Source organism: Oncorhynchus gorbuscha, linkage group LG14 (genome assembly GCF_021184085.1).
Source record: "Oncorhynchus gorbuscha isolate QuinsamMale2020 ecotype Even-year linkage group LG14, OgorEven_v1.0, whole genome shotgun sequence".
Taxonomy (NCBI): domain Eukaryota; kingdom Metazoa; phylum Chordata; class Actinopteri; order Salmoniformes; family Salmonidae; genus Oncorhynchus; species Oncorhynchus gorbuscha.
In genome coordinates, this window is record NC_060186.1 from 10,811,279 (window position 1) to 10,830,627 (window position 19,349).

General features: G+C 39.9%; 1 protein-coding gene across 13 annotated transcripts; it reads left to right on the forward strand.

Annotated features, from left to right (window-relative positions):
- Positions 1-8,572: 8,572 nt before the first annotated feature.
- On the forward strand, positions 8,573-17,459 carry LOC123994426 (protein mono-ADP-ribosyltransferase PARP12-like). Of its 13 annotated transcripts, none has more exons than XM_046296976.1 (10): positions 8,667-9,235; positions 9,526-9,576; positions 9,701-9,827; positions 9,896-10,079; positions 10,308-10,404; positions 10,480-10,573; positions 15,447-15,519; positions 15,738-15,868; positions 16,226-16,371; positions 16,731-17,451. In XM_046296976.1, exons 1-10 carry the CDS (start codon positions 9,034-9,036, stop codon positions 17,300-17,302), a joined length of 1,677 nt encoding a protein of 558 aa, XP_046152932.1. In that variant the 5' UTR covers positions 8,667-9,033; the 3' UTR covers positions 17,303-17,451. The 13 variants fall into 13 exon arrangements, 12 of the variants coding, with proteins under 12 accessions (XP_046152935.1, XP_046152931.1, XP_046152938.1 ...); XM_046296985.1 differs by having other exon boundaries at positions 8,668-9,235; positions 9,931-10,079; positions 15,755-15,868; positions 16,731-17,450; XM_046296979.1 differs by lacking the exon at positions 8,667-9,235 and adding an exon at positions 8,573-8,645 and having other exon boundaries at positions 9,931-10,079; positions 10,308-10,573; positions 16,731-17,449.
- Positions 17,460-19,349: the final 1,890 nt, after the last annotated feature.

A 19,349-nucleotide genomic window follows, 5' to 3' on the forward strand; every position in this document is an offset into this window, starting at 1 on the left:
CATATTTCAACCCTGCAGGCGCTACACAAAACGTTGAAATAAAATATAAAACATGTATTACCTTTGACAAGCTTCTTTTGTTGGCACTCCAATAAACATCACAATTGGTCCCTTTGTTCGATTAATTCCGTCCATATATATTCAAAATGTCCATTTATAAACTGCGTTTGATCCAGAAAAAACAGCTTACAAAAAACGCAACTTCAGAGTGTTTTCTATCCATATATATGAATAATATGCATATCTTATATTCTTGGCCTGAGTAGCAGGAAGTTGAAATTGGGCACGCTATTTATCCAAAAGTGAAAATTCTGCCCCTAGCCCCAAGAGGTTTTTAACAATTTTTTGGTTACTACTTGATTCCATATTTGTTATTTCATAGTTTTGATGTCTTCACTATTATTCTACAATGTAGAAAATAGTCAAAATAAAGAAAAGCCCTTGAATGAGTAGGTGAGTCCAAACCTTTGACTGGTACTGTATATAAACTCAGCAAAAAAAAGAACCGTCCTCTCACTGTCGACTGCGTTTATTTTCAGCAAACTTAACATGTGTAAATATTTGTATGAACATAACAAGATTCAACAACTGAGACATAAACTGAACAAGTTCCACAGACATGTGACTAACAGAAATGTAATAATGTGTCTCTGAACAAGGGGGAGGTGTCAAAATCAAAAGTAACAGTCAGTATCTGGTGAGGCCACCAGCTGCATTAAGTACTGCAGAGCATCTCCTACTCATGGACTGTGAGATGTTACCCCACTCTTCCACCAAGGCACCTGCAAGTTCCCGGACATTTCTGGGGGGGAATGGCCCTAGCCCTCACCCTCCGATCCAACAGGTCCCAGACGTGCTCAACGGGATTGAGATCCGTGTTCTTCGCTGGCCATGGCAGAACACGGATATTTCTGTCTTGCACGCACAGAACGAGCAGTATGGCTGGTGGCATTGTCATGCTGGTGGGTCATGTCAGGATGAGCCTGCAGGAAGGGTACCACATGAGGGAGGAGGAGGTCTTTCCTGTAACGCACAGTGTTGAGATTGCCTGCAATGACAATATGCTCAGTCCAATGATTCTGTGACACACTGCCCCAGACCACGACGGACCCTCCACCTCAAAATCGGTCCCGTTCTAGAGTACGGGCCTCGGTGTAACGCTCATTCCTTTGACGATAAATGCGAATCCGACCATCAACCCAGGTGAAACAAAACCGTGACTCGTCAGTGAAGAACTTTTTGCCAGTCCTGTCTGGTCCAGTGACGCTGGGTTTGTGCCCATAGGCGACATTGTTGCCGGTGATGTCTGGTGAGGACCTGCCTTACAACAGGCCTACAAGCCCTCAGTCCAGCCTCTTTCAGCCTATTGCGGACTCTCTGAGCACTGATGGCGAGATTGTGCGTTCCTGGTGTAACTCGGGCAGTTGTTGTTGCCATCCTGTACCTGTCCCGCAGGTGTGATGTTCTGATGTACCAATCCTGTGCAGGTGTTGTTACATGTGGTCTGCCACTGCGAGGATGATCAGCTGTCCGTCCTGTCTTCCTGTAGCGCTGTCTTAGGCATCTCACAGTACGGACATTGCAATTTATTGCCTTGGCCACATCTGCTGTCCTCATGCCTCCTTACAGCATACCTAAGGCACATTTACACAGTTGAGCAGGCACCCTGGGCATCTTTCTTTGTGTTTTTCAGAGTCAGTAGAAAGGACTCTTTAGTGTCCTAAGTTTTTATAACTGTGACCTTATTTGCCTATCGTCTGTAAGCTATTAGTGTTTTAACGACGTGCGTGTTCATTAATTGTTTATGGTTCATTGAACAAGCATGGGAAACAGTGTTTAAACCCTTTACAATGAAGATCTGTGAAGTTATTTGGATTTTTACGAATTATCTTTGAAAGACAGGATCCTGAAAAGGGGCATTTCTTTTTTTTGCTGAGTTATATATATATATATACCGGCAGGTTCATTAATTTTTGGACATCGACCTCTTTAAGGAATACCTAGGATAGGATAAGTAATCCCTTTCACACACCCCCCCCCCCCCTTTAAGATTTAGATGCACTATTGTAAAGTGACTGTTCCACTGGATGTCATAAGGTGAATGCACCAATTTGTAAGTCGCTCTGGATAAGAGCGTCTGCTAAATGACTTAAATGTAATGTAATGTAAAGTTATTATTATTTTAGCTGTCTACCACAGCATGTTGGAGATGAAATAAAATAATGAATATGTTGTTACATCCAAATCTGGTGAACGTTGTATTTTATTTATTTTATTTTTTACCTTTATTTTACTAGGCAAGTCAGTTAAGAACAATTCTTATTTTCAATGACGGCCTAGGAACAGTGGGTTAACCAAAAGGGACCAAAAGTAATTGGACATTTGGCTGCACAGCTGTTCCATGGCCAGGTGTGTGTTATTCCCTCATCAGTTAATTTACAAATTGATTTCAAGTGTGGCATTTGCATTTGGAATCTATTGCTCAATATGAAGTCCAAAGAGCTGTCACTGCCAGTGAAGCAAGGCATCATTAGGCTGAAAAATCTAATCAAACCCATCAGAGAGATAGCAAAAACAATAGGTGTATAGGTGTGGCCAAATCAACCATTTGGTACATTCTTAAAAAGAAAGAACGCACTGGTGAGCTCAGGAACACCAAAAGGCCCAGAAGACCGGAAATCAACTGTGGTGGAAATGACAGAATATTTTTTTCCCTGGTGAAGAAAACCCCCTTCACAACAGTTGGCCAGATAATGAACGCCCTCCAGGAGGTCAGTGTATCTGTCTCAAAGTCAACAATCAAGAGAAGACTTCACCAGAGTAAAGACAGACGGTTTACCACAAGATGTAAAACATTGATAAGCCTCAAAAACAGGAAGCCCAGGTTAGAGTTTGCCAAAAAACATCTTAAAAAACCTGTACAGTTCTGGAACTGATGAGTCAAATATCAACTTGTACCAAAATGATGAGAAGAGAAGAGTATGGAGAAGGGAAGGAACTACTCATGATCCAAAGCTACCACCTCATCTGTGAAGCATGGTGGTGGTAGTAGTATGCCGTGGGCATGTCTGGCTGCCAATGGATCTGGTTCCCCTGTATTTATTGATGATGTGACTGCTGACAAGCAGCAGAATGAATTCTGAAGTGTCTAGAGCTATATTATCTGCTCATATTCAGCGAAATGCTTCAAAACTCATTGGACGGAGCTTCACAGTGCAGATGGACAATGTCCTGACGCATACTGCGAAAGCAACCCAATACATTTTTAAGGCAAACAAGTGGAATGTTCTGCAATGGCCAAGTCAATCACCAGACCTGAATCCAATTGAGCATGCATTTCACTTGCTGAAGGAAAAACGCCCCAAAAAAAGCAGGAACAGAAGACAGTTTCAGTAAAGGCCTTGCAGAGCATCACTAGGGAAGAAACCCAGCATCTGGTGATGTCTATGGGTTCCAGACTTCAGGCAATCATTGACTGCGAAGAATTTGCAAACAAGCAATTTGCAAACCATTTAATTTATGATTATGTTAGTTTGTCCAATTACTTTTGAGCCCCTAAAATTGGGGGGCTATGTATAAAAATGGTTGTAATTCCTACACGGTTCATACAATAATTTTGACAAAACCATTAAATTATAGATGAAAGTCTACACTTAAAGCACATCTTGATGATTTATTTTCCAATCCATTTTGGTGGCGTACAGAGCCAAAAAGTATGTACATTCGGTCACTGTCCAAATACTTATGGACCTGACTGTGTTTATCTTATTTTTTTCCAGTTGTTGTTGTTACTCTGTAATACTAGCCACCTAACAATTTTATGAAGTTGGCTTAAGCTAGCCAAGATTGGGAACCTATCTCGCAACCTTAACTAGCCACCAAGAAGCCATTTCAGGCTATCAATCAAGTTATAGTAGCTATCTTAGCTGGCATGACTCTACAAAAGCAAGCAATTACTAAATGTACTGAATAAGACTCAAATTCCTTTAAATATTTCACCAATATTTTAGCAGAAATGCAGAGAAGCCTTTCCTTAAAAAAGAACCACCAGTCAGGAGGATGCAGACAGCTCAAGACATATGCAGAAAAATAAACATATTTTTGACATAGAATTAAGCATAATGATTATGTCTCTAGATTGCAGGAAAAATCTGTTTCAGGTGTCTGAAAAATGCTAAATTCTCCATCTTCACCCCCCAGCCAACCTCACATACTTTGTGCCACCTCCGATTTCTGGGGTGCATGACGATTTAACAAGTGACATCAATAAGGGATCATAGCTTTCACCTGGATTTAGCTGGTCAGTCTATGTCATGGAAAGAGCAGGTGTTGGTTAGGGCTTGTAAGTAAGCATTACACTGTAAGGTCTACACCGGTTGTATTCGGCGCATGTGACAAATACAATTTGATTTAATCGTACCATTTTGTATACTCAGTGTATATATGCGCTATACAGTCATACCTATGGATTGTGCACTGATGACATGGGGTATCTGCCTACTTAGTGACACCCACAGTACACAATTCTGAAGAGTTTACACAAATCGTAGCTCTTATTACAGGCTGGTGCCTTTACATGGAGGGCGACGGCTGCCGGTGACCATGAGCAAGTAAACATTTACTGTAATATTCACATGCAAAAAAGGAATCGCTATAACAACACAAGTATGTATAAAAAGCATTTACATTCAACAGAAATTGTTTTCTAATCTATTTTTGGGTAAATAATGATTTTTGATTGTCAGACATGACTCTGTAAACTGGTCATGTTAGCCAACTAACTGAGGGGCAAGATAGCTGATCTGTTGTTTCATCACGTTGTAGTATTCAAGTCCAGGACTTGGACTTGTCTCAGACTCGACCAGTGATGACTCAGACTTACACTCTTAACAATGGTGAGGTTGTTGTGAGAAAGGCTCTCTTCCTTGCTAATTCAACATGCTAGCAGGTACAATAGCTACCAAATTACTTTTTACAATTGCATTTTAGTAATTTAGTAGATGCTCTTATCCAGAGCGAATTACTCACTAACTGAGCATTCATCTTAAGGTAGCTAGGTGAGACAACCACATAACATAATCATAGTAAGAAACTTTTTCCAAATAAAGCAACAACCAGCAAAGTCAGCGCAAGTAAGAAAAGGCAAGTGTGAGTTTTAGTGCAAGAAATCAAGGGTGTCATTTTTGTTATATACATTTTTTTTGCAAGCTATCCTGTCTAATGTGCAAGACTCCACATGCTAGTTCTCGTAATATAGGTCAAAAATGTTGGACCACAGCCTTTTGCAGGTTAACAGTAGGGTTTGTTCGGACTGAAGGTGCAGTACCAAGGGACTCGTGACTCGACTTGGGATTCGACTATAAAATACTCAGACTTGTACTTGGACTCAAGGCTGAGAGACTTGACTATATCACTAGGCTATCCCCATGCAGGCTTCGTAATGTACTGTGATTGGTCAACAAAGGCAAACCTCAGTGGTTTTCACATGAAATTCCGCTGCACCCCCTGGATACCCTAGAACGTTTCTCCCCCTGCCACTTTAGCATAAGTGAAAATCGCTGGGCCTCTGGTCGATGGGTCCGCCTGCCTCTCTCCGTCTGCAAGCTCCTTTAGTCCAAACAAACCCTACTGTTAACCTTTTCATTGATTGCAACATTACAACCGTGACTTCACTCAAATTGTAATTGTCCACAAAGTAATATTGTACATTATAGCACTTGTTCTCTCTCTTTTCCTGTTTCTTGTAGGCTTTTGGGTAGTATTGGTGAATCATTATTGGTGCCATGTGTATTGCATAGACAGAGAGGCATATCTTTTTTCGATGTCACTCACAGCAGTAGAGCTGCTTCTCTTGAAATGTTTTATTTACACTGTAACAGAACACCCTTAAGGTGCACCTGCAGGGATGTAGTGGAGGCGAAATGCACAGAAACACCTTTTATTTTGTCAATAGCATATACGCACTTATTTACAAAAAATGTACATTGTTTGTATTCTCCACTCTAGGACAAAAATGGAAATAAGCCCTCTGGGATTGTTTTAATGGTTTTAAATAATCCATCAATTAAGTTGAATATGTGTGGAGCCTTGAGAGGTAGCCACTTAAAGTAACTGTGCAGTGTTTCCAGATTTCTATTAAATATGACCTATAATTAATTACAATATGAGTGAAATAGTTTTCCGTCCAAAAAATGTTCATTAAGTATATTAACAAGAGTCGATTCAATCTAAGTAACATAAGAAAAAAATCCCCATTAAAATCCGTCAGTTTAATCCGTCAGTCTCAATCCACCTACAGGGTGTCGCACTTCAGCATCTGCGGTGAAAGGTGGCAGAGCTAGAACAGGGTTTGTTAGACCATGAGACATCCAGAAAATCGGTCTTCTCATGAAAATTAAAATATCTGTAGTGTCCAAACGGTTTGACCTAAAAACTAGTATGACCACTGTATGGAAAGGGGAGACTCTGCGACCCCCACACGTGTCACAGGACTCATCTGAAGGTAACCGGTACCGGTTTATAAATAATAATGGAAGTATGAAGGTAGCTTTGAGCCAAAAACAGGGATTAAATATGTGTAAAGGAATATATGTATTTCCTGAGTTTTATTTAAATATCTCCTAGATTTAGGACAGACACTTCAACCTTATTTCTTATGATTTGTTTTTGGACTGTCTTTTCCCCCCCATGCTTTTTCTGGGCTATATTAGTGAAGGCCAAGTTTAAGATGACATTCTTTTATACTTAAAGGGGTCCTAAAATTCTCAATTTTAAAACAATTCCGTACCCCAACAACATAAGTGTGGGAAGATACCAGTCATTAAAAATATTCATGTGATCACTGATTGGCCAGCTCAGCCAATGAGCCAAAAAATGGCATTGTGTTCTATGAAGAAATAGCAAGCATTTTTTTTAAACGGTCTATTTGAGATACACGTTTCAGGTGGGTTATTTAAAGTGTTTTTCTCTCATTTATGCTTCGGCCACAAATACAAGTATAGAACAAGTCAACAACATTATTTGGGTATGAGTTAACTGAATTTGATTTTCCCTGGACAGTTACTCTCATTTCCATGCCCTCACTAGCATCACAATCCATGTAGTCAGCCTGGAACGCGCCCACTGGCTTGAAAATGAATACAGCTGATCTCCATAGGCTAGTTAACAGTGTGGCTAGCTACTCAATCTGCCACCACAGTTATTGCCTGCTATTTTTCCCTTCGGAGGAGAGACCTGAGAGAGCAGATAGCTGTGTTTGCAAGTTTGATCTTGAAGAGATCATTTAGGTTGTAACTTCATAGGAAATAAAAGCACTTTTGTTGGAAATTTACTGTCTCACGAGCCTCTGTAGTGGAAACTTGCCACAATATGAAACTGATGTTTTTATCTTGAAAGTTTGTAAACGTCATTTACAGGCAATGACTAATATTTAACATCTGCATTTCAACTCTGAATTTGAATATTAAAACATACAGTGCCTTCAGAAAGTTTTCAAACCCCTTGACTTTTTTCACATTTTGTTTCGTTACAGCTTGATTTACAAATGGATTAAATTCAGATTGTTTGATACTGGCCTTAACACACAATACCTGATATGTTTTTTCATATGTTTTTCATTATGGCATGCCTAAATAAGTTCAGGAGTAAAACATGTGCTTAACAAGTCACATAATAAGTTGCATGGACTCACTGTGTGCAATAATAATATTGAACATGATTTTTGAATGACTACCTCATCTCTGTAGCCCACATCTGTAAGATCTCTCGGTTGAGCAGTGAATTTCAAACACAGATTCAAGCACAGGCGAAACAGATCAGACAGTAAAGGGGTGTGAATACTTTCCAAAGGCGCTGTAGGCCAGTAGAGGCAGATGCTTCTAGCGACTTGCTGGCGCCGAGGAACAGCGTGATGACTCAATCACTATTTGGATGGCTGACCATCTGTGGGCTATCACATGGGTCAAATGCAATTTTACATCTAACTAAGATGTTTGGTGCAGTATTTCTCACGTGAAAAAATGTGCACGAAAACTTGTCGTTGACTGCCAAAAACACAATTTAAGAATCCTTACTGTTGAGCAATTATTGAAGAAGGGGCGTAAGACTTTGGCTACCGACTTCGGCTTGTGCCTTGTGCACAAACAGCAGTAAAAACCCACACCGAAGACCAAAATGAGCAAAAACATTTTAAAAATGTCATAATGTGCACAAATGTTTGGGATGGGAAGCATTCAGACAGTCAAGTCTCTGCATCCGTACTAATGGGAAACAATTTCCACGATCTCCCAGCAGAGCAGTCCGACTATTGGCACTTTCACACGCTATTCGGAACTCTGACATTTCTGACATGCTGATTCTTTGAACATGTTGTGTATAACTACAACCAGTAGTTGTAGCAAGTCGGAAATGTCAGAGTTTCCTAGTTCTGACTACTGCGTGAACGCGGCATATAACCAACCATAAAGTCAGAGGTCAGAGGGCTGAGTCAGGTATTTTTTAATTTACTACCATCAAAGGGCAAAGTATGATTTGGTATATCATAGTAATTTACAGTAAGCCATTTGCCATTTCCTTGTATGATAGCCTATAAACAGCATTTATCTGCATGACAATCTCAGAGCACACTTGAGGCTATATCTTACAAGGTAAGCATTCTCACTTCTTCGTTTTTTTAGGCTCCTAATGGCTCAGATGCAGTTTCTCCAAGGCTTTGGCTTACTTTTACTTTTATATATAGTCAAGATTTGTTTCGTAGATTTGATGTACATTTAAGTAAAAGTACAATGGATCCAACTTCAAATGCCCTCTCAAAGGATGGTCATTATGCAGCTGAAGCAAACACCTGTACACAGATCTCATAAGTAACTGATATTAAGCATAAATAAAATATGACATGATTATATATAAATCAATATAAATGTATTACATTATTATTTTATTAATATTATATTAGGTATATAATAATAATTGCTAGACCTCTGATATGTTTACTGTTATACCCTAAACCTATACCGACCCCTGTAAACTGACTGAATGACCTGTTGTCATTTTTGTAGTTGTTGTGGTTGTTCTTCTTCTTCTTATTGTATCTCTGCACACAGTATGTCTGTACGTTTTGTTCGTATATGTGAGGATGCGGATAAAAGAGAGATTGAGATCGTTGGGCCTATCAATGAATCCATGGGACTTGCTGAGACTTTCCTACAGACCTCCCAATTTCATAAAATCATGAAAGGTGCAGCAAATGTGCCCAACTTTATCTACATATTATTTAACTTTCCCCGAGCTAATAAATTGACACATAATTACAGAATCCTGAATCATTTGTATTAATGGTAAATAAAAACATGTATTTTGAGACTAATGTCCAGAACAGAGATAAACTCACAATAATGAGAGTCTAGAATGTCATATCCTGTTTATTTAACTGTATTGCTGAATTTTGGCATCGTGTGTTCTAAAAATAACTTTCAAGCTTACTTTGCAAACTAATCAGAAATTGAAATGTGAAATCTTTTTTTCCAGAAAAAAATGAAATTTGTCATGACTACATTTTTGGATGTTGCTTTAAAGGAGGTACAGTATAACAATGGAGGTATTATCAGTGGGAATATTTGTTCTTTGACAAACACATTGGTGTTCTAATTTCCCTGACTTAATCGTTATGGGTTTATTGCACTGATATTGATTTATATTTAAGATAAATGTATGGGCATCCATTCTACTATGCCATATCAATGGGAGGTGGAGAATGGATGTGGCTGGTCACGTATCCCAGATAATGAAGGCATTGAGAGAGACTACTGTGACCCAGCAAAGACAGAGAGGTATGTATGCCCAAAACATATATTTTTAACTGAGAGACAATTACAAAATGTTTAAAATGAATTAAAAGGTGTTTTTTATGCCCTACCCATGGAATACCACCAGTGAATTTTATCCTCATGATCCGCGGTCACAGCAAAGTTCGGCGACTTGCTACGGTTTCCTCCCTGGACCAACCAGAAGCTGTCCTTGCTACCAAGTGGGCTTGGTACTGGGAAGAAGAGGATGAATGCTGGAATGCATTTTGGTCATCAGTATGTAGTGATACCTAATTTCACCCTCTGATATGGCACAAAGAAAAGAAAAAAAGTATCCCTAAAGTGTGTGTGTGTGTGTGTGTGTGTGTGTGTGTGTGTGTGTGTGTGTGTGTGTGTGTGTGTGTGTGTGTGTGTGTGTGTGTGTGTGTGTGTGTGTGTGTGTGTGTGTGTGTGTGTGTGTGTGTGTGTGTGTGTGTGTGTGTGTGTGTGTGTGTGTGTACTAAGACTATGGAGGACCTAGAGAGGGTGTACAGTGATCCCTCTCTTGGCTCAGTGTTTGAGTTCACTGCAGGACGACACACCTATGAAGTCAATTTGGAAGGTAGGCTGATATTATCTACCTGCTTTAGTATCTACCTGCTTTACTTTCTGAACGGAGAAAGATATTCTTTTTTAGACATGATCCAGAGTAACAAGAGCTCACACACCCTAAGATGGGTCAGAAGACGGCCGATCTTCAACTCTGCCATAGATGTTCAGAGAGCAATTTGGTAAGAGTGAAATACAGCTAATGTAATTAATACCACATTCAAATAATCTAGGCAAGATCATTTAATTAAGCAATTATGCTTTAAAAAAAAAATATAAGCCTATATACATTTTTTTGTATAGTAGTACATTAGTGGTAGAGATGTAGTAGATCGGGAGGATATGAAGAGGGACAAACAGTAAGGAAATGTTAGGTCACAGACAGGAGAGACCAAGGTGACACTTGACCTCCCGTTGCTGGGGGAATATATGGTCTGGGAAGTTTATGCCTCCAAATTTGTAATAGCTACACTTCCGTTCAAACGTTTGGGGTCACTTAGAAATGTCCTTGTTTTTGAATGAAAAGCACATTTTTTGTCCATTTTAAAATAACATCAAATTAATCAGAAATACAGTGTAGACATTGTTAATGTTGTAAATGACTGCTGTAGCTGGAAACTGCAGATTTTATTTGATGGAATATCTATATAAGCGTACAGAGGCCCATTATCAGCAACCATCACTCCTGTGTTCCAATGGCACGTTGTGTTAGCTAATCCAAGTTTATAATTTTAAAAGGCTAATTGATGATTAGAAAACCCTTTTGCAATTATGTTAGCACACCTGAAAACTTTTCTTCTGATTAATGAAGCATTACAACTGGCCTTCTTTAGACTAGTTGAGTATCTGTAGCATCAGCATTTGTGGGTTCGATTACAGGCTCAAAATGGCCAGAAACAAAGATCTTTCTTCTGAAACTCGTCCGTCTATTCTTGTTCTGAGAAATGAAGGCTATTCAATGTGAGAAATTGCCAAGAAACTGAAGATCTGGTACAACGCTGTGTACTACTCCCTTCACAGAACAGCGCAAACTGGCACTAAACAGAATAGAAAGAGGAGTGGGAGGCCTCGGTGCACAACTGAGCCAGAGGACAAGTACATTAGAGTGTCTAGTTTGACAAACAGACGCCTCACAAGTCCTCAACTGGCAGCTTCATGAAATAGTACACGCAAAACACCAGTCTCAACGTCAAAAGTGAAGAGGTGACTCCGGGTTGCCGGCCTTCTAGGCAGAGTTGCAAAGAAAAAGCCATATCTCAGACTGGCCAATAAAAATAAAATATTAAGATGGGCAAAAGAACAGACACTGGACAGACAAATCTAAGTTTGAGGTGTTCGAATCACAAAGAAGAACATTCGTGAGATGCTGGAGGAGTGCTTGATGCCAACTGTCAAGCATGGTGTTGGTAATGTGATGGTCTGGGGGTGCTTTGGTGGTGGCAAAGTGGAGATTTGTACAGGATAAAAGGGATCTTGAAGAAGGAAGACTATCACTCCATTTTGTAATGCCATGCCATACCCTGTGGACGGAGCTTAATTGGAGCCAATTTCCTCCAGCAACAGGACAATGACCCAAAGCAGAACTCCAAATTATGCAAGAACTATTTAGGGAAGAAGCAGTCAGCTGGTATATATATAATAGAGTGGCACAGTCACCAGATCTCAACCCTATTGAGCTGTTGTGGGAGCAGCTTGACCGTATGGTACGTAAGAAGTGCCCATCAAGCCGATCCAATTTGTGGGTGAAATCTCTTCAGATTAGCTCAACAAATTGATAACTAGAATGGCAAAGGTCTGCAAGGCTGTAATTGCTGCAAATGATTTGATGAAAGTTTGAAGGACACAATTATTTTTTCAATTAAAAATCATTATTTATAACCTTGTCAACGTCTTAACTATTTCATATTCTTTTGCAACTCATTTCATGTATGTTGTCATGGAAAACAAGGAGATTTCTAAGTGACCCTAAACTTTTGAATGGTAGTGTACCTTTAGCCCTGTTTATACCATCGGAACAAGCTGTCATAATACCCAAAAATACAACGTGAGACCCATAAATACAATACACGGGACCAGACCTGTAATAACAAGTGCACAACAATACACTGGACGAGACCCGTAATAATGAGTACTCAATACACGCAGCACGAAAGCCGAGACAACAAAGCACAGGTACTCACAAGACCAACAGACATGGGAACAATAACCGACCAAGACAATGGTGAACAGAGGGCACATATATACAATTACTAATCAGGGGACAGGGAACCAGGCGTGCATAATGAGACAGTTCAGTGACGCCTAGAGACTGGTGACGTAGACCTCCGGAACTGGCACACGGAATGAGCAGCAGTACCAGGGGATCCGTGACAAAGACACAATGTATCAAATGAATTGATAGGGAAAGTCTAAAGGGGAGCGAGAGACAGGCATGTGATAGTGATGATGATGACATCATCAAAAATGATATGCTGCCTGTAATATAGCCTAGATAATGATCCGTGGTTAATCCATTCTAATAAAGGGGGTGGTTAAAGACATTCCAGTCAAATGGGTAAAGATACGTGTCACAGTGTTGAAGCGTCAATTCATCTACGCTCATCTTTTCCCATTGACTGCACGTATATTGACATAAGCATCAACCCTGTAACAATTTTATTTTCCCATTTGCACCACAAAGCCGACTGGGAGCATGACCAATTGACATAAGCATCAATTGGTTGATGCCTAACTTTTTGAAAAATTGTGAAAAGAATGACCTTTTCCCATGATATGTTTTTGGATCATAACATTTCCTTGATTAATTGAGTGACAATATATCAATGTATTAGAAACACGACAGGCATAAGGTAAATTGAAAAGGGAAAACCATTAATGTGAAAAAAGGAAAGTGCACTACAATGACATGTAATGTACACTTCATTTTTATACAAACCTTCAGTAAAAATGCAACTCAAGCTCCAAATGAAACACCATCCATTGCCGTAACTGCAGCAACAGAATTATGGCTGCCCATTTTAATTACGCTTTAATTACGGAGTGTGGGGCCGTCTGTGGTACGGTATGTAGATTATGGGATGTTTCTGCTTTAATTACGGAGTGTGGGGCCGTCTGTGGTACGGTGTGTAGATTATGGGATGTTTCTGCTTTAATTACGGAGTGTGGGGCCGTCTGTGGTACGGTGTGTAGATTATGGGATGTTTCTGCTTTAATTACGGAGTGTGGGGCCGTCTGTGGTACGGTGTGTAGATTATGGGATGTTTCTGCTTTAATTACGGAGTGTGGGGCCGTCTGTGGTACGGTGTGTAGATTATGGGATGTTTCTGCTTTAATTACGGAGTGTGGGGCCGTCTGTGGTACGGTCTGTAGATTATGGCATGTTTCTGCTTTAATTACGGAGTGTGGGGCCGTCTGTGGTACGGTGTGTAGATTATGGGATGTTTCTGCTTTAATTACGGAGTGTGGGGCCGTCTGTGGTACGGTGTGTAGATTATGGGATGTTTCTGCTTTAATTACGGAGTGTGGGGCCGTCTGCATGTTTCTGTAGTGTGGGGCCGTCGGTGTGTAGATTATGGGATGTTTCTGCTTTAATTACGGAGTGTGGGGCCATCTGTGGTACGGTGTGTAGATTATGGCATGTTTCTGCTTTAATTACGGAGTGTGGGGCCGTCTGTGGTACGGTGTGTAGATTATGGCATGTTTCTGCTTTAATTACGGAGTGTGGGGCCGTCTGTGGTACGGTGTGTAGATTATGGGATGTTTCTGCTTTAATTACGGAGTGTGGGGCCGTCTGTGGTACGGTGTGTAGATTATGGGATGTTTCTGCTTTAATTACGGAGTGTGGGGCCGTCTGTGGTACGGTCTGTAGATTATGGCATGTTTCTGCTTTAATTACGGCACATTTTGATGTATTTTAGCTGCACAAAAGGGAAGAGGAAAAAAACTATATTTAGGCATAAATTCTTGAGTAGTTAAGGGTTAAGGTTTGGCATGGTGTTAAAACAGAAAAAGTAAAATTACTAAAAGAGTGCCGATCACTGGGGTTGAACCCCCAATCCTCCCAGTTCATTACTCTCCTTAACCCATCCACAACATAGGCACTCACGTTGCCCCTAGTGGCCTGTATGCAGAAACAATCCGGTCGATCTGCACACATTTTAATACCAGGGGCTCTGTTTTAATAACATGGTAGTCGGTGCCAGGCACACCGGTTTGAGTGTGTCAAGAACTGCAACCCTACTGAGTTTTTCACACTCAACAGTTTCCGGTGTGAACCAAGAATGGTCCACCACAAAAATGACATCCAGCTAATTTGACACACATGTGAGCAGCAATGGAGTCAACATGGGTCAGCATTTCTGTGGAGTCCATGCCGCAACGAATTTAGGCTGTTCTGAGGGCAAAAGAGGGTGCAAACTCAATATTAGGAAGGTATTCCTAATGTTTTGTACAGTCGGTATAAACCTACTGTAAAATGTAAAAATTACTTTCTAAATGTACAAAAAATAATCACTGTATAATTTAATGGAAACATGGCTACTGATACCTTTCAGGGGCATTACACTTAATGAGTCCAAACGTTTCACAGAACCTGGACAAAAATAGTGTTGAATATAAATAAAAAGGGGAATGTCTGACTGTTTGGCTATTGTGATATTTTGATGATGCACATAAGGCTACATAAGACTACTTTGTCAGCCTCCATTGGCAAAATCAGTGCCATAACCAATTGCTTTACCACTAAGACCAGTCTTAAATATCCGTAGTTGCCCTCACTGAAATTCAGTGAAAGCCCGTTGATGTTAGACAGGTAAATCGCAGAACCTGGCGTAAGGGCTAGAAAGTGCCAGTGAGATAGATTGCAATTTTGTCATGTCAAATCTAACGTGTGTTTGACACTTGCGCCTCATTACCACCAGCCGAAAATAGCTCCCCAGGTGTAATTGCAAGTAAATGTGAGGCTCTTGTTCGCAATGTAATCCTATCACAGCTGTTCGTATAAGGATAATGCAAGGTGTAAATTACCGCTCTATATCCCCTAATTTCTTCCTTAAGCACATCCAATACCAACACTTCGATTGTGCCACCTTACTGGGACCAGTCTCGATTGCCTGGGATCGGCTTTGAGGTATTGAAAAAACATCCAAAAAGCATAAAACATACATGCATTGTGTTAATGTTCACTGTGGATGGGATGTTACATTAAACTATCAGATTAACTTGTTTGAATACAAACCAGCATCAAATTGTTCTGAACAAATTGTATAGCATGCAGTACAACACGGTGTCTTCGAAAAGCATGTATTATTGTGTATGAATGAGCTTACGAAGGGTTTTTCTTCACAGAGAGTTATGTTGTCAAGCTCAACAGGTGAACACGAAGATATCAAGGCCCTTTTTGAGAAAACTGTGGTGGGGTTTCAAATACACACCATTGAGAGAGTACAAAACCCAGCCCTATGGAAGTTCTACATGCTGTATGTTTCTTTAAAAAAATAGTTCACTCAAAATACAAATCTGTTTTTTCTTCTTACCGTGGACGTCTCTGACAGTTTAAGTGCATATTTTGATAATCATGCTAACATTTTGGTATTATGAAAACATGTGGATGATATTTACTGAAACTGATCTCAATTCAAAATAGAAATAACACAGTTAATGAAGTGATTTTCAACACTATGCAGCTTCTAATGAGTTATTTTATGATGTTAGCCTTGATTTATACAACTGTACAGTGATTCTGCATTTACCATTTTAAAGACACATTTGTTCGTCTTATTAAATGTAAATAATGGCACACTAAAATAGGTTGATTCACAAATATTCCTTTTTAGACAAAGAGATCAAATGAAATCTTCCTTGACAAGCAGCAATGAGAAGCAGCTTTTCCATGGTACTGACTCCAAATACGTTGACAGTATTTGCAGAGACAACTTTGACTGGAGAATATGTGGAAAGAATGGAACTTCCTACGGAAAAGGTAGGATGCCAGTACTATGTTAGCAATGTTTCAATAAATCCAAATGAATTTTACATTTATATTTTAGTAATTTAGCAGACACTTTTATCCAGAGAGACTTAATAAATGTTGTATTGGCAATTTGCTTGTCTATGTCTGTGTGTATTGAATATCATTATGGGATAAATAATATAATTTAAAATGTTTTCTCTAAAAGTGAAGTCACACATTCTTACATAATGAAATGTCTCTGAACACAACTGATTTAATAAATGTTGTAATTGTATTTTTCCTTACTGTCAGTGTGGACAAAAGCTATATATAAAAAGCATATTTTTTTTAAACACTGGGCTAAACGTTGTCTAATATCTTATTTTCAGGAAGTTACTTTGCTAGGGATGCTCAGTACTCACACATATACACCAGCCAGTCAGGGTTGAGGTCCATGTTTGTTTGTCAGGTGCTGGTGGGAGACTACACTGTGGGAAACTCCAGATATGAGAAACCACCTCCTAAAGAAACCGGAGGATCCAGCTTCTATGACAGCTGTGTGGACAACATTCAAAACCCCAGAGTGTTTGTAGTTTTTGAAACGCATCAGGTTTACCCCGAGTACCTCATACAGTACAGTGATGGTCACACTCAGCCAAACCCTGCTCCCCAGCCTGGCCCTGCTCCTCCACTAAACCCTGCTCCCCAGCCTGGCCCTGCTCCTCCACTAAACCCTGCTCCCCAGCCTGGCCCTGCTCCTCCACCAAACCCTGCTCCCCAGCCTGGCCCTGCTCCTCCACTAAACCCTGCTCCCCAGCCTGGCCCTGCTCCTCCACCAAACCCTGCTCCCCAGCCAAATCCCTCTGATTCAGATGAACCTGCATTTAATTGTTGTGTTCAGTGCTTGATAAGGACTTTTCGTTGGCCATTATACATTTGTGTTCGCTGCTGTGATGATTGACCAGGCCTTAGTGAATACAGTGGGGGGGGGGGTCGAGGGATTTTACAAAACACTCCTAGTTTGTGTCATCTGCCGTCGAACTGTCTTCATTTGAAAATGTAGTTATTGTCATTTGTAACAATTTTTGTTCTCCATTTGTAATATATCAATTATCAAGTTCAATAAAAAAGTCAACTTAATAACACCCCTATTGCTATGTATTTTTTAAATTTACACTGTGTACACAACATTAAGTCCACTTGCTGTTCCATGACTGACCAGTTATTTCTCAAAATGGTGAGAGGATAATATAATATATAATAATAATATATGCCATTTAACAGACGCTTTTATCCAAAGCGACTTACAGTCATGTGTGCATCCCGGGGATCGAACCCACTACCCTGGCGTTACAAGCGCCATGCTCTACCAACTGAGCTACAGAAGGACCAAAACCAGTCGGTAAACATCTTGTTTTCTGGCTAAAAAGTAAAAAGCATGTTCAAAGGAGACTTTCGGTTGAAAATGCTTTTTCGTCTATGATTAGGCTTAATCTGAGTTTTGAAAATTGGTCTTTATTGTGGAGCAATGCATTTCTCTTTGGTTTCCAGACTTGAAGGTGTTATGTTCAAATAATAACACTTTATAAAGTTGGAAATAGACTAAAAACAACAGGGAATCATTTCCAAGTGATTTTCATTGAAGAAATCTGTTCCCAAGTATAATAGAGAGAAACATGTGATCATATACAAATGTTACAGAATGTTTTAGTCAAATATGAATTTAAGTCACTTAGCATTTTCTGTCATTTATTATTATTATTACTTTTTTTGTTGTTTGGGGATCGATGTGAGGAGGAGGATTATTCAAGATACTGTTTGAAGAGGTAGGGTTTCAGATGTTTTTAGAAGATGGGCAAGGACTCTGCTGTCCTAGCAGATTGGATTGAGGTCTGGGCTTTGACTAGGCCGTTCCAAGACATTTAAGTGTTTCCCCTTAAACCACTCGAGTGTTGCTTTAGCAGTATGCTTAGGGTTATTACCCTGCTGGAAGGTGAACCTCTGTCCCAGTCTCAAATCTCTGGAAGACAAACAGGTTTCCCTCAAGAATTTCCCTGTATTTAGCTCCATCCATCATTCCTTCAATTTTGACCAGTTTCCCAGGCCCTGCCGATGGAAAAACATCCCCACTGCATGATGCTGTCACCACCATGCTTTAATGTGGGGATGGTGTTCTCAGGGTGATGTGAGGTGTGGGGTTTGCACCAGACATGGCGTTTTCCTTGATGGCCTAAAAGCTCAATTTTAGTCTCATCTGACCAGAGTACCTTCTTCAATATACTTGGGGAGTCTCCCACATGCCTTTTGGCGAACGCCAAATGGGTTTGCTTATTTCTTCTTTAAACAATGGCTTTTTTCTGGCCACACTTCCGTAAAGCCCAGCTCTGTGGAGTGTACCACTTATAGTGGTCCTAAGAACAGATACTCCAATCTTATCTTTGGTCTCTTTGTTGCCTCTCTGATTAATGCCCTCCTTGCCTGGTCCGTGAGTTTTTTTCTTTCATTTCTTTAATAATGGACTTAATGGTGCTCCATGGGATGTTCAAAGTTACAGATATTTTTTATAACCCAACTCTGATTTGTACTTCTCCACAACTTTGTCCCTGACCTATTTGGAGAGCTCCTTGGTCTTCATGGTGCCGCTTGCTTGGTGGTGCTCCTTGCTTAGTGGTGTTGCAGACTCTGGGGCCTTTCAGAACAGATATATATATATATATATATATATATATATATATATATGGACCATCTATATGAAATGAATTTGTTTTAAAAATATATATATACTGAAATCATGTGTTTTTTTTTTCCTTTTTTTTTTCCTTTTGCTATAAATATATATATATATATATACTGAAATCATGTGGCAGATCATGTGACACATTGCACACAGGTGGTCTTTATTTAACTAATTATGTGACTTCTGAAGGTAATTGTTTGCACCAGATCTTATTTATAGGGGCTTCATAGCAAAGGGGGAATACATATGCACGCACCACTTTTCCATTTTT

What these genes read in the sequence shown, in the direction of transcription:
- LOC123994426 (XM_046296975.1), top strand. Translation starts at nt 9,034, where the DNA reads ATGACCTGTTGTCATTTTTGTAGTTGTTGTGGTTGTTCTTCTTCTTCT. An exon ending in ATTTCATAAAATCATGAAAG is followed by an intron (nt 9,236 to 9,525) that starts GTGCAGCAAATG and finishes CTTTTTTTCCAG; the next exon opens with AAAAAAATGAAATTTGTCAT. An exon ending in GGAATGCATTTTGGTCATCA is followed by an intron (nt 10,080 to 10,307) that starts GTATGTAGTGAT and finishes GTGTGTACTAAG; the next exon opens with ACTATGGAGGACCTAGAGAG.